The sequence below is a fragment of the Marmota marmota genome, unplaced genomic scaffold (genome assembly GCF_001458135.2).
Source record: "Marmota marmota marmota unplaced genomic scaffold, marMar, whole genome shotgun sequence".
Classification (NCBI taxonomy): domain Eukaryota; kingdom Metazoa; phylum Chordata; class Mammalia; order Rodentia; family Sciuridae; genus Marmota; species Marmota marmota.
The window spans coordinates 32,027,284-32,041,765 of record NW_026000249.1 but is presented as its reverse complement, the minus strand read 5'-3'; the positions used below and the strand labels follow the sequence as shown (position 1 = coordinate 32,041,765).

The 14,482-nt window shown below is 38.0% G+C and overlaps 1 protein-coding gene and 1 non-coding gene across 2 annotated transcripts; both read right to left on the bottom strand.

Annotated features, from left to right (window-relative positions):
• Positions 1 to 3,359: 3,359 nt before the first annotated feature.
• LOC125614181 lies at positions 3,360 to 3,462 on the bottom strand. Its single transcript, XR_007344821.1, has one exon. It is a non-coding gene; the product is annotated as a small nucleolar RNA U13 (small nucleolar RNA).
• A 7,976-nt stretch (positions 3,463 to 11,438) lies between these two features.
• Dusp21 (dual specificity phosphatase 21) lies at positions 11,439 to 12,008 on the bottom strand. Its single transcript, XM_015488178.1, has one exon. The coding sequence runs from the start codon at positions 12,006 to 12,008 to the stop codon at positions 11,439 to 11,441; it is 570 nt and encodes a 189-aa protein (XP_015343664.1).
• Positions 12,009 to 14,482: the final 2,474 nt, after the last annotated feature.

Here is a 14,482-nt window from a genome sequence, read left to right as displayed (position 1 = left end):
GACAAAGATTAATTTAAAGAAAACTGTGTGTGTGTGTGTGTGTGTGTGCGCGCGCGCGCACGCACACGTTCCTGGGAATTGAACCCAGAGGCCCTCAACACTGAGCCATAACTCTATCCGTTTTTTAACTTTTAATTTGAGACAGGGTCTTTCCAGGTTGCTGAACCTGGCCTGGAACTTGAGATCCTCCTCCTTCAGCCTTCCAGATTGCTGGAATTACAAATACCAATGTGCCCTGCTGAATTTTTATTTATTTGTTTGTTTGTTTGTTTATATATGTATTTATTTATTTATTTTGAGAGAGAGAGAGAGAGAATTTTTAATATTTATTTTTTAGTTTTCGGCGGACACAACATCTTTGTTTGTATGTGGTGCTGAGGATTGAACCCGGGCCGCACGCATGCCAGGCGAGCCCGCTACCGCTTGAGCCACATCTCCAGCCCTGTTTATGTATTTATATATGTATTTATTTATTTAGTGGTACTGGGGATTGAACCCAGGAGGCACTTAACCACTGAACCACATCACCAGCCCTTTTTAAATTTTTATTTAGAGATGGCTTTGCTAAGTTGCTGAGGCTGGCTTTCAATTCGCAATCCTCCTGCCTCAGCCTCCAGAGCCTCTAGTATTGCAGTTGTGTGCCACTACTCCTGGCCTGAATTTTTTTTTTCTTTTCTTTTTTCTTTCTTTTTTTTTTTTTTTTTTTTACTTTTTTAATGGGATCTCACTATATTGCCCAAGCTGGTCTCAAATTCACATACTCAAGTGATACTTCTACCTCAGCCTCCTGAGTAGCTGGGACTATAGGCATGCACTATCATGCCTTACTTAAAGAAAACTTTTTAAAAATCTAGAAGTATTTACCAGGTAGTATATTTACTGTATCAATTTAGAAATAGGTGTATGAAGTAAAAGGTGCAAGTTTTCCCTTCTTTCAGGTAACCCTTTTCAACTAATACAATATTTTCTTAAACAATGAGCAGTTAAACACAAGAAACTGGAAATAAAGAAAATGGCAGGGAGATGTTAATATATAAGTTATAGGACAAGATGATATAAAACCAAATATTTCAAAACTAACAAAAATATAAATCCTCTACTTAAATTACTTGGTTGAATAAAACAAATTTAAATATAATTAATTACAAAAGTCATGCCAATTTTAAAAAGTTACAAACTAAAATGAGACAAAGACATAATACAAACAAAGAGCACAAAAACGGGGGAAGGGTTGGCAATATTAGATGATCAAGACAAAAATCACTAATCAGACAAAGACAGTTTTGTTAGTAAGAGGCCACAAATAAAATACTCATTGTATTGAAGTTCAATGCCAAACTATTATGCCATCTGAATGTATAAAGAAAAACCATTAGAAATTATATTATCAGCATTCTCCAGCTGTATTATTCAGCTTCACACTACCTCAACAAAATACCTGAGAAAGGCTACTATGAAGAAAAAGTTTATTTAACTTTCACTTTAGGGGGTTCAGATCCAACATGTGGTGGCTGGATTTGTTTGGGCTTCTAGTAAGGGTGGCATATCACGGTGGGGATTCATGGTGGAGTAAACCACTCATATAATGAGCCAGGAAGCAGAGAGAAAGAACAAGACCAGGGTCCCAAAATCCCCTTTGAGGGCATGGCCCAAATGACTTAAGAACTTCTCATAAGGCCTCACCTCCTACAGGTCCATAACACTCCCCAGCAGTGCTACCCTTAGGCATCAAGCCTTTAACACGTGTACCTTTACGGGACACTATCCATATTCAAACCATAGCACCATAAAAAAAAAAAAAACAACCAACAGCATACATGCATGCATATGAACACACATGTACATGAACACACACATACGTAGAGATTTTAAGGAATTGGCTTATGCCATTATGGGGGCTGATCAGTCTGAAATCCATAGTGTGGGACAACATGCTACAAACTCTGATAAAAGTTGATGTTGTAGTCTTTCAGTCCAAAATCTTCGGAGAAGGCCTGTAGGCTGGAAACTCAGGAAGGGTTTCTTTGTTGCAGTCTTTTTTTTTTTTCAATATTTGTTTCAGTTGTAGGTGGACACTGTAATCCTTATTTTATTTTTATGTGGTGCTGAGGATCAAACCCAGTGCCTCACGCATGCTGGGCGAGCACTCTACCACTGAGCCACAACCCCAGCCCTCTTTGTTACAGTCTTTAAAAAAAAAAGAAAGAAAGAAAAATAAAAACATTAATTTTTTTGTTGTAGGTGGACAAAATACCTTTTTTTAAAAATTATTATTTTTATGTGGTGCTGAGGATTGAACCCAGTGCCTCATACATGCAAGGCAAGTGCTCTTCCTCTGAGCCACAACCCCATCCCCTTTGTTGCAGTCTTGATACAGAATAGCTTCTCTCAATCTTTGCCCTTCAGGTCTTCAACTGATTGAATGAGGCCCATCCACATTATGGAGGATAATCTGCTTTACTTAAAGTTAACTGATTATAAATTTTAATCACATCTACAAATACCTTCACAGCAACATCTAGACTAGATAGGACCAAACAAATGGGCAGTGTAGCCTAGCCAAGTTGACAGAGACTGGGGAGGTAGCTCAGTGGTAGAGTACTTGCCTACCATGTGTGAGGCCCTGAGTTTAATTCCCAGAACTGGAAAAAAAATCATTATCATTCACAGAAATATAGGAAGAAATTGACAGAGAGACAAGACAAAGCAATATAAGACTACCATACCTGGTAGTCTTGGACACAGTAAGCATATCAAAAAATAAATATACATGCAGAAAATGTGAATACTATTAGAAATATATATAATGAATCATACATAAACTATATGAAAATAACATATATAACATATTACTTTTTAAAAAATTTTTTTAGTTGTAGATGGACACAATACCTTTATTTTTATTTATTTATTATTTTTATGCGGTGCTAAGGATCAAACCCAGTGCCTCACACATGCTAGGCAAGTGCTCCACTGCTGAGCCACAACCCCAGCCGTTAATTTACATTTTAAATCATATAAGTAGATGAGAATGGTAGTAGCATTATGGGGGAAAAAAAACCAAACAGTAATGTTGGACTCATGCCTCAGACTCTGTACCAGGGTATATTCCAGATGGATCAGAAAATTTAATGTTAAAACTGAAAGCATAAAAGTACTTGAAGAACCAAGGAATACTTTTTTAATATCATCCTAGAATGTGAAAAGCTTCTCTGAGAATGATATAAAACCCCAAAGCCATTTAAAAAAAAAAAAGCTTCATAAATTTGACCCAAGAAAAATAAATAAGATCTGCCTGGCAAAATCACTCTAAGCAAAAACATGAAAACTTGGAAATATTTGAAATTCATTTTTTTTCATGTCAGAGGGGTAATATTTCAACATGGTAACAAGGTTTAAGGGAGACACAGCTTACACAGTGGTACGAAAACCCAATCAGTGCACTTATGAACCACAAAAGATGAAATTCCTATCACAGACAAATTCCACATTTCTCTAATAGAGTTCTTAAAAATCAATTTTAAAAAACTAGCAATCTAATAAAATATTAATATGAATGGCCAGTTTATAGAAAGAAAAGTACAAATGATTCTTAAAAGAATAAAAAGATTCTAGCACCCACTCATAATAATAGACATGCAAATTTAAAGTAAACTGATATCACTTTTTCACTAGTCAGAATGATTAAGATACAAAAGTGTAATATTTTACTGTGCTGTTCTGTCTGTGGAGAAACAGGCATTTTCATACACTACTGGCAGGCTTTTTGTTTTGTTTTGTTTTTGTACAGTGCTGGGGATGGAACTTATGGCTTTATGTATGCTAGGCAAGTGCTCTACCACTGAGTCCCTTTAAATTTATTTTGAGACAAGTTCTTGTTAAATTGCCCAGACAGGTCTGGAACTTTCCATCCTCCTGCCTCAGCCTTATGAGTAGCTGGAATTACATGCATGTGCCACCATACCAGGCAAATTTCTTTTCTTTTTTCTTTTTCTTTCTTTTATATATGTGTGTGTGTGTGTGTGTGTGTGATGCTGGGGATCAAACCTAGGACCTTGTTCCTGTCAGGCAACCACTCTACCACTGAGCCATACTCCCAACCCTGAAGTAGGTTTTTATCATCCATAGGAAATAATCTGGCAATGTTTATTAAGATTTTGAATTATGAAATTAGGCCATTGTTTCCATTTATATCCTATGGACAGATTTTCACACATATAAAATAATTTACATACATAAACAAGTTTCTGTATTACAGTATTATTTGTAGTAGCAAAATTTTGGCAACAACATAAATGTACATCAATAAGGGATGGGTATTTAACAATTCATTTAGAAGTTGTATTTCTATACAGTGAAATACTATGCAGTTATTAGAAAAATGAGGTTGTTCTCTTTTACTGACAAGCATGGTCTGTAACATATATTACTAAACAAAAAGAAACAAGGTAGAGAACAATTATGAAATATGCTGCCACTTGTTGAAAAGTGAAATATAGATACACACATATGTAATTCTTTGTATATGCATAAAATAACACCTTGGAAGGATACAGGACAAAATGATAATATTGGCTGCCTTTGGGGAGGAAAACTGTTTGGGTACAGGACAAAGGTGAGAATTTCCACTCTAGATACCTCTATATGCCCTTTGAAAGTTGGATCATGAGTGTATTACCTGCTGAAACAATAAAAGGGTTTAAATAATAAAATATGACAAAACTCATATCTAAACTTACAATCCTACCCATAGAGAATACATCTGCTTTACTGTTCAAGAGACAATTGACTAAGAAATCTCAATTTTGTAAAGCAAAACTTATGCATGTCACATTCATTGACCATAGTGCAATAAAGTGAGAAATAAATGCAAATCCTCACTGTCCCCAGCAAAGGGCCCTGTATTACCTAAACTTGGAGCCTTCAGAGTTCAACCAAATTAATACAGAGGGCTTCTTGGTCAAGTCCAATGCTCCTTTTATCTCTCACCATCTAGAGGAAAGAGGCTAAATCCAAATTCAGATTTAATGCGTTTAAGAGTCCTATTACAGAAAGTCTTATTAAATATATTTTGTGAATACAACTATGTGGCCAAGGTCTTGATCCATCTATCCAAATGGAGAGGATCTGGAAGGGAGTCTGACATAAGCACCAAAAGGTTGCCATAAAATTCATATTTTCACTGCCTTTTCCCTCCTTATTAGGAAATTTCCAAAAGGCAATCCAAGAGGTCACCTCCCCATCTTCCTGAATTTCATTAATAGGGAAATGGTGAAAGTATATGGGAAGGAGATACTAAAGTGCCTGGAAATGGGCTTGCAAATATCCATAGGTAAATGTGGCCTTCCTACTGGATATTTTGAACTCTAGCTCAGAGACAGGGTGGATGAGAATGGATAATCACAGATATCTCTTTTTAATAACAATAGATATGATGTTAAATGTTTTAGCAGATTACACTATTTAAAAAAAACAAATTGTAAAGTGTGTGCATGTTTTAATACACTAAATTACAATTTTCTAACATTATGAGCCTTTGGAATTAAGAGATACAAACTCCAAAAGTATGGTCAATGCTAAACTGATCAAATTTTAGAATTTCTTGGTAGCTGATTTTTTTTTTAAATTTAAATGTTAAGCAATTTTTTGCTTTCTTTTTTGTGGTACTGGGATTGAACCCAGGGGTGTTCTACCAGTAAACTACATCCCCAGCCTTTTTTATTTTGAGACAGTATTTCCCTAAATTGCATAGGCTGGCCTCAAGCTTGTGATCCTCCTGCCTAAGCATTCTGAGTCACTGAGATTACAGGCGAGCCACTATGCCTGGCAAAGCTGTACTAATTTTAAGGAATGTGGTACTGTAAATGAACCAAACAGAAGGAACAAAATCAGATATATATATATATATGGCATTTTTGTGACATCTTGAAATTGTTTTTAAAAATTAAATAATTTCAACTTAAATAATATGCCAAAATTAGTTTAGGATGTATTTAAGAGTTAGATATTGCCCAGTATATTAATTAATTAAAGCAAGAGCCATTAATGAATGCTAATACCATTCAATGAAAGTAACAGGATATTCATGTTGCTAAAGTATCATCCCAAAGATTACTTAGTAAATTTAAAGGTAGATATTTGGTGGTTACCACCTTAACTAAGTGATCAAACTTAGCATCACTGCAAATGGGACAAATAGATACCTGTACTTTTTGATACAATGCAACATGAAACTACTCATGATGTATTCTAGCAAAAAGTCTCAACCCAAATCTAATCAAACCTCTAGACCTAACTTCCAGTTTAAAGAATAAAAGTGATACAGGACCAAATTAAACAATAGCATGAGGGCAAGTCCAGATTACTGAACCCTATAATACAAACTTGTTTTGGACTCATCCAAAAGACAATGTCAGGGAGAATAAAGAGTAGGGACACTGTTCTAGATTAAAAGAAATACAAAAGTGAAGTGCCGCAGTCTGGCTGGGCACAATTCAGGAGCCACTTGTCAAAAGAAACAAACTTTATTTTTAGAACCACACACGCCAAATAAAACAGCTCCTCAGGAAAAACCTTCAGAGCCCAACTGCCACCACCAGCTTCCCACAAGCCTGTCCACCTCCCGCACTCCTCCTGCTCTTGAGGCCGATTGGCTGGGTCGCATGGGCGGAGCCAAAAAAAGTCCCCCAATGAGCAGCTCCGTAGTCTGAAAGGGCGGGGAAACAGCCCAATGAGCATCACCGCAGAGGAGCCAATCAGCTAGAAGTTGCTGAGGCCGCTGTGAGCCAATCATCAGCTGGCAGTCTGAAAGGGCGGGGAAACAGCTCAATGAGCATCACCGCAGAGGAGCCAATCAGCTAGAAGTTGCTGGGGCTGCTGTGAGCCAATCATCAGCTGGCAGTCTGAAAGTTTGCTGGGGCCCCTTTGGCTGTGGCTCTCAACAGTGAAGTGTAGTATGTGAACTTGGTTGGATCTTCTTTGAGAAAGAAAAACAGCTATATCAGGCTGGGGATGTGGCTCAAGCGGTAGCGCACTCGCCTGGCATGCGTGTGGCCCGGGTTTAATCCTCAACACCACATACAAACAAAGATTTTGTGTCCGCCGAAAAAAACTAAAAAGATAAATATTAAAAAATTCTAAAAAGAAAAACAGCTATAAAAGACATTTGGAGCATGAGTGGGAAAATTTAAATATGAATCAAATTAGGGAATTGTTGTTAATTAACTGGCTCACATTTGATGATATTGTACTTTTTATAATGTTCTTATTTTTAGGTGATGCATTTTAAAATATTTGAGGATGAAATATGATATCTGCAACTTACTCAAATAGATCACAAATAAAATTACAATGAGTAAAAGAGAAAACAAAAGTGATAAAAGATAGTTATTGACTCACATAAGTGGAGCAAATACAAGTGTTCCTTGTAGTATTCTTTCAATTTTCATGGTGTTTGATAATTTTTTAGTGAAAAAAATTAGGGAAAAGTTTTAAAAGTGAAAAAAGCATAAATTAGTAGAAAATAATAATAAAGTTTTTATAATTATGCAATGGAGAAAACATTTAATATATTATTCATTCAGTTAAAGCCTTATAGATTCAGCTACATACAAATTAAAACTTTGGGGCCAGGTGTGGTGACAAGTGCCTGTAATCCCAGTGACTTGAGAGGCTGAGGTAGGAGGAACACAAGTTTGAGGCCAGCTTCAGCAACTTATTGGGGTCCTAAGCAACTTAGTGAGACCCTGTCTCAAAACAAAAATAAAAAGGGCTGGCGATATGGCTTAGTAGTTAAGTACTCCTGGGTTCAATCCCTAGTACTAAAAAAAAAAAAAAAATTTAAACCTTTGAATCCCAAGTAAGTACCATTAAAAATTGACATGGATGGCATCATAAAGTGGGAGAAATACATGCAACATTCTTTAAATTTTTATTTATTTATTTATTTTTGCTGCAGTGCTAGGAATTGAACTTGGAGCCTCATGCATGCTAGGCAAGTGTTCTCACCACTGAGTTACATCCCCAGCCCTTCATACAATATTTTTAACAAGAAATTATCTTGTATTTCAATTATTACAACTGAAAAGAAAAAAAAAGATTTATACTCTGATAGAAAAATGCCTAAGAGCATGAATGGATGACTCACAAAAGAAGGAGAAAGATAATGTGAAATACCTCTTGTTAACTGCTTAGTTGTTTCTCAGCCTTCATCAGAGTTGCTTGCTAAACATTCAGCTTCTTCAGTCTGTAGTAATGAGGCCCAGGTATCCATATAATAAAAACTCCCCTAGTGATTTGTAATCACACTTTTCGGGAAACAAGCAGGTGACTAAAAAAAAAAAATCCTTTTTTTGGTCTTAGAAGAAATGTGGGAAAACAGAACCCAGTCTGAATGTCAGGTCTTCACTCCTGACCTGTGTGCTGTCTTAGGCAACCTTAACCATATCAATACATTGTGAGTAATAACTACCTTGAAGGGCTATTATAAGGATTAGACATTGCAAAGTATCTAGTACTGTGGCTGACATATAATTGCTTCCTAAGAAATGGTGGTTATTATTTTCACTGTAATTCATATTCTAACAGCTATGATCTTTTTTTTTTTCCAGATGACATGATCTTCTTCTTTGTGCATGTTATAGTACTTTATATATAATTGCCCCAAGCTGGAAACATCCCTGTTCTAGGTTGTATTTTATCCTTCCCCCTCCCCTGAAATATGTTCAAGTTCCAACCCCAGAACGTAAGAATATGACCTCATTTGATAATAGGTTCATTTTAGATGTAAAGTTTTGATAAGGTCATACTAGAATGGGCCCCCAATCTGATTGGTATCCTTATAAGAAGAGGGAAATTTGGAGACAGATATGCACAGATGGAAGATGGATGTAAAGACACACTAGAAAAGATGTGACCACTGAGGCAGAGTGATATATCTACAAATCAACAAAAGTCAAGGATTGCCTGCCAGTACCAGAAGCTAGGAAAAAACAAGAGTACTCTCCTTACAGTTTCCAAAGGATGCATGGCCCTGTCAACTCCTTGATTTAGGACTTCTTGCCTCCAGAGCTATGAGAAAATAAATTGCTGTTGTTTTAAGCTACTGAAGTTTTGGTATTTTGTTATAGCATCTCCTATGAAACTAATACAAACCCTAATATCCTTCAACAGGTGGATGTAAAACAACTGTAGTATGATCATACAATGAAACGCAGCATGGGTAAGCCTCAAAACATTCTGAGCAAAAGAAGTCACTCTCCAGAAATTATGTCTTGTATAATTCCATTTATGTGATATTCTGTTAAAGGCAAATCTATATGAAGAAAGATAGATCAGTATTTACCAGAGGTTGGGGTTTGAGTAAAAAGTGGAAGCATGAAGGAAATTTGGGGAGTTATGAAACTACTCCGTATCCTGATTGTGGTAGTAGTTAACCTGAATCTACATGTGTTAAAACTCATTAGACTGTGTGATGAGTTCATTTTATGATATGTTAATTTAGATATTCAAAAAATGGAAATACCCACCCACCCATGCACATGTATATACTCAAATGTTTTTCTTAAAAAAAAATACTTTTAAAGAAATTTCTCATCTTGATTTCTGTCAGAAAGATTACTTTGTGGGTACTTTGCCACATCAACCCTTTTGTTCTGTGGGCCTGTTTTTCCATCTATAAAAAGAAGAGGATCTATCTAGAACAGCAATTTTCATTCTCTGCCCCTCCCCACTTCACTTCCTTTGTGGGGTGTAGGTGTGGGGATGGGTATGGGGAGAAAGGGTTTTTGAACTTCATGGGGGGCGGTTGGGGGTCTGCTTCATCTTGAGCGATTGTGCTTTTTTTATTTGTCAAAAAAAAAAAAAAAAAGCAACTCTGGATTAGAATAACTGGACCCAAGTCAGAGATCCAGGCATTTGGGGAATTTGAACAATCCTGTATTCCAGGGCCTACTTGTGAGGCTCACTCATTCAGCTCTTTGGCAAGTGCTCTCCAAAGGATCCTGGTGGTTAGCAAGACTAGGGTGCTGACTCTGTCAATGATTCTAAATAAGGGCCTGGGGTGGGAGGGTGGGGGTCTAAACACAAAAGAACCTCTGAAAAGGCTCTAAATCTAGGCTTCCTCTGAAGTAGTGTCTAAAAGGACCTTAAATCATTTGTTTTTATTCATTGGATGATTACTTAGAAGAACATTTTGGAAAAAACAAAAGGCTGTACACGAGAGGGAGAACTGCCATTATAAGGATGAATGTGCTAACCCCCGGCCAAAGGAGCTAAAGAGTTATGATTGTCCTTTATTCTGAGTGTGTCAAGCACCCTCACAACAACTACTTCAGAGAAGGGTTGTGGTTGCTTTGACAGGAAACTGAGGCTCTGAGAGGCCCCAGCTCACAATGGCAAGAGATTATAGAGGTGACAGGGCTCGGTCATGTCCAGCAGATCCAGCCTTCCAGTCCAAGGTCCATGAGAGGAACCCCTGAGGTCTATTGTCAGCACATGCTTTAGGAAACAAACTAATGTTCCTTTTCACAAAAGCTTGTGAAGGGCTCACTGAGGACATGTCGAGACTTTGCCAGCGCTCAAAAAAGTATTCTCAACTTTATAAAGTAGAATGGTTTCTTCAAAAACTAATATCTAAGCTAAGCATGGTAGTACATGCCTATAAGCCCAGCTACTCTGCAGGCTAAGGTAGAAATATAACAAGTATCAAGTCAGCCTTAGCAATTTACTGACACCCTGTCGCAAAACAAAACAAAAACAAAAACAAAAAAACTTACAGGGGGCTGGGGCACGGTGGGGGTGGGGGGTTGGTAGCTCAGTGGTAGAGTACTTGCCTAGCATGTACAAGACTCTGGGTTCAGTCCCCAGTATTGCAACACAACAAACAAATAAATAAATATGCTATAGATAAGCAGAGTTGGGCCACTGTGGTTGAAGGTGGTAAGGGTGACCTGAGGATACCCTAGGGCTTCTGGAGCCCAGCTTGAAGGCTTCAGGCCATTTATGCAGTAGGTTGGCACTCACTAGGAGAACTACAATGGTTACTATCATGTCTAAGGCTCTGACTTTGGCTTGGGGTGAGTGGGGGACTCATTCCTGGGTTACTCAGCTTGTGTCAGGGCTCAGGATTCCTGTTCTGTCACATGCAAAAGGTGCTACTGGCAGGTCCATCTAAGCTGGGCATTACCTGCATTACCCCTATTCCTACTAGGCCCCAGCAGCCTGACTTGCTCCTTACAACATAAGAAACATTTCACTATCTTATATCAAATGATTTTTATTCTTTGAAGATAAGAATTACTACATTAAAAACTCCAACTCCCTCTTTTCTTGCCCATCTACAAAGCCTTCTCTGATTTTCTTTACCAACCATACGCCAAAGTTCATGTTCAGTCCTGATGTAGGGTCCAGTACAGATGTCAGGGGCTAGCTGGAATGGCTCACAGCGTCATCATCAATCCAACTTCCTTCTCATAGATGTCAGGGATCATTCCCATTGGGGAGTCAATCATGTGTACAGTATTCTTACTAAACAACTTGAATTCATAATGGATCAGTTGTTCCCAAAAACCGTTGTTGGGCCGAATGATGGGCCGGCATGACTTGGTCCACGTGTGGGCGTCCAGCAGGGACATGGCATGGTATTTCATGAGATAAGCGAGGCAGAGGGCAGCTGAACGGCTCACCCCTGCAGCGCAGTGGAGCAGCGTGCGGCCCTGTTTCATTTCCACGCTGTGGATGTGATCAGCAATAGGGTCAAAAAAGTCATAGAGGTGTGAAGTGGGAACATCCGACACGGGTACCTGTACGTATTGAATGTCCTCGAAGACTGTGTTTACTACCTCTACTGAGACATTGATGACCGTCGTGATGTGATTGCTGGACAGCATGTGTTTGTTGTTGGCAGCCACACCGTTACTGATGTAAAGGCTGCTGGTTTTTTGGGACAGGTCATGGATGGAGGGCTGCAGGACCGCCTGAGATGGAAGGGGACACGAAGATGTGGCCATTAAAACAGCAGGTCAGCGGTCTCTCTGTATCAGGTTCAGGGCACCAACTTCACGAGGGACTTTAGGAAAGTAGCTTCTCTATGAAGTCTTGGGTAAGAGTCTGGGAGGAAAGAGGACCAGTTAATGATCACCACTGTCTACTTTTCCATCTCGTAGTCACAATCCCCAAGGACCCAGCGCTCTAGTTTCCATGGCAATAGTAGCAAGCTGAGCGCGGAGGACACACCCCCAGCCGAATCTTTAGAACCCGCTGCCCGCCCCCCCCATCTCTCTCGTAGTTCTTCATAGTCATTTATGATTCAATTATCATTTTGCACTGAACACAGTATCTATGAATGCTTCTGTTTCATTAGTGTTGAAGAACAGGACTTACACTTTCTCACAAAAGTATCATATTTTAAGTTGGAGAACAATATTTGGCTCACGTGATATGCTAATCTCTATAAAACTGCAGCAAGTTATGGGTTTGGATGAGCTTGGTGGACTGATGGGATATTTCTTTGTTGATTGTAACCATAGAATTGTATTCGTGCTTACAAACAGTTCAGGACTGGCTGAAGGGAGCGTTACTAACTGATTTATAGCCCTTTATCTATGGTGAAGTTGGCCTATAGTGGGCAGTTGTGACTAATTTAGCAGTGTCACAGTCCATTTATACCTACAGCTCAAATGATTTATCACTTGATTTTACTTTATTACCTGAAACGACAGCTCAAATTATCTTGTCTACTTTCTTCAAAAAGTATGCCCACATGCTTTGTAAACTACAAGTCACTTTGACCATCATCAAAGAAATCTTCTCAGTAATATTGAACATTCTGGAATAAGATAATGCTGCATTGTAATTGGGCCCAAAATGATTTTTTAAATGCTACCTAATATTTACATTTTCTTGCAGCTGAAATTTTTGACTGAAAATTGAAAAGAACCAAAGCCTAAAACCAACAAATTGTTTCACAGAACAGCCAGAGATTCATATCCTTTACTCCCATTCCATCATCGTTTTGGTTTATGTCATTATGAACAAAGATAAAATAGATGCCAGTCTGTTAAGATGGTCAGGGAAATGATAACCTCAAAACACAACACATTTTTCTTTTTCTCAGTTGTCATAATCAAATTTATTTTACATTACTTAAGCTGTCAGTTCCCACAAACCTATCTAGAAGAAAACAGAAAACAAATACCAGATAAATATGAAAACTACTTATCACGGACAGCTTAATTTAGCTAAAATTATTTAAATGGGTTTAGTAAAGCTCAGTGGGAGAGTATGTGCTTAGCATGCACAAGGCCCTAGGTTTGATCCCCTCCATCAAAAAGGAAAAACAAACCAGATGCTGTGGTGTTCACCTATAATTCCAGCTACTTGGGAAATTGAGGCAAGAGGATCAAAATTTCAAGGCCAGCCTAAGCAATTTAGAGAGACTCAGGCTCCAAATAAAAAGGATTGAGAGTACAGCTCAGTGGTAGAGTGCTTGTCTCACATGTGCAAGAGCCTCAGTTCAATCCCCAATACCACAAAAATAAAGTAATTAATCTGAAATAAATAAATAAATAAAAGGGGTTAGTCTAACAGTTGAGATATGGCATCAGAAGGAGCTTTGTAATAATCTAAGGCCTGAGACGAGTTTTAGAGCCTATTTAATAAATAAATGCTTCTTAAACTTTAAAAATGTAGTAATGTTGACTGAAATAATTTCAGACACTGTTCTCAAAGACAAGCATGAAAGCCATGTGCGGAGGCGCACACCTGTAATCCCAGCGACTCAGGAGGCTAAGGCAGGAGGATTGTGAGTTCAAAGCCAGCCTCAGCAAAAGCGAAGTGCTAAGCAACTCAGTGAGACCCTGTCTCTAAATAAAATACAAAATAGGGCTGGGGATGTTTCAAGTAGTTGAGTGCCCCTGAGTTCAATCCCCAGTAACCCCCCCACAAAAAAACAAGCATGACTTGTATTAAATAAATTTATTTATTTATTTTTTCAGTTAATATTCTGTGACACACTTTAGTCTGAGGGATTTGGATATTTTAAAATTCCAGTATGGGGCGTTTCTCCCTCAGTTTGGAAACAGGTCACTTTTAGACTCCACTTATCTCTATCTTTCCTAGTTATTCAGTGAGAAAAATGTATAAGGGACTTGCCCAAGGACACCCCCTTCTTTCCACCATTCAGAATAGTTGTGGATGTTAAGAACTAGCTAATATTTAGATTTCTCAATTCAGTAGTCAAGGTACTTTTCAATCTCATATAAACTTGCCTCTCATTCATTCATCAGATTTTTATTAAGAATCTTTTGTGTGTTAGACATTTTAACCTATGCAAATTCTCAGTTCTGACCAAACAAATGAAATATTCCCAGTTAGTACAAGATGTATATTCTTGGCTCCTCACCTTTTCTCACACCATTCTACTCTCCAGAGAAAATTTACTCCTCTCTGCTTCCTGAGTCCTATCCAGGCTTCAAGACTCAGC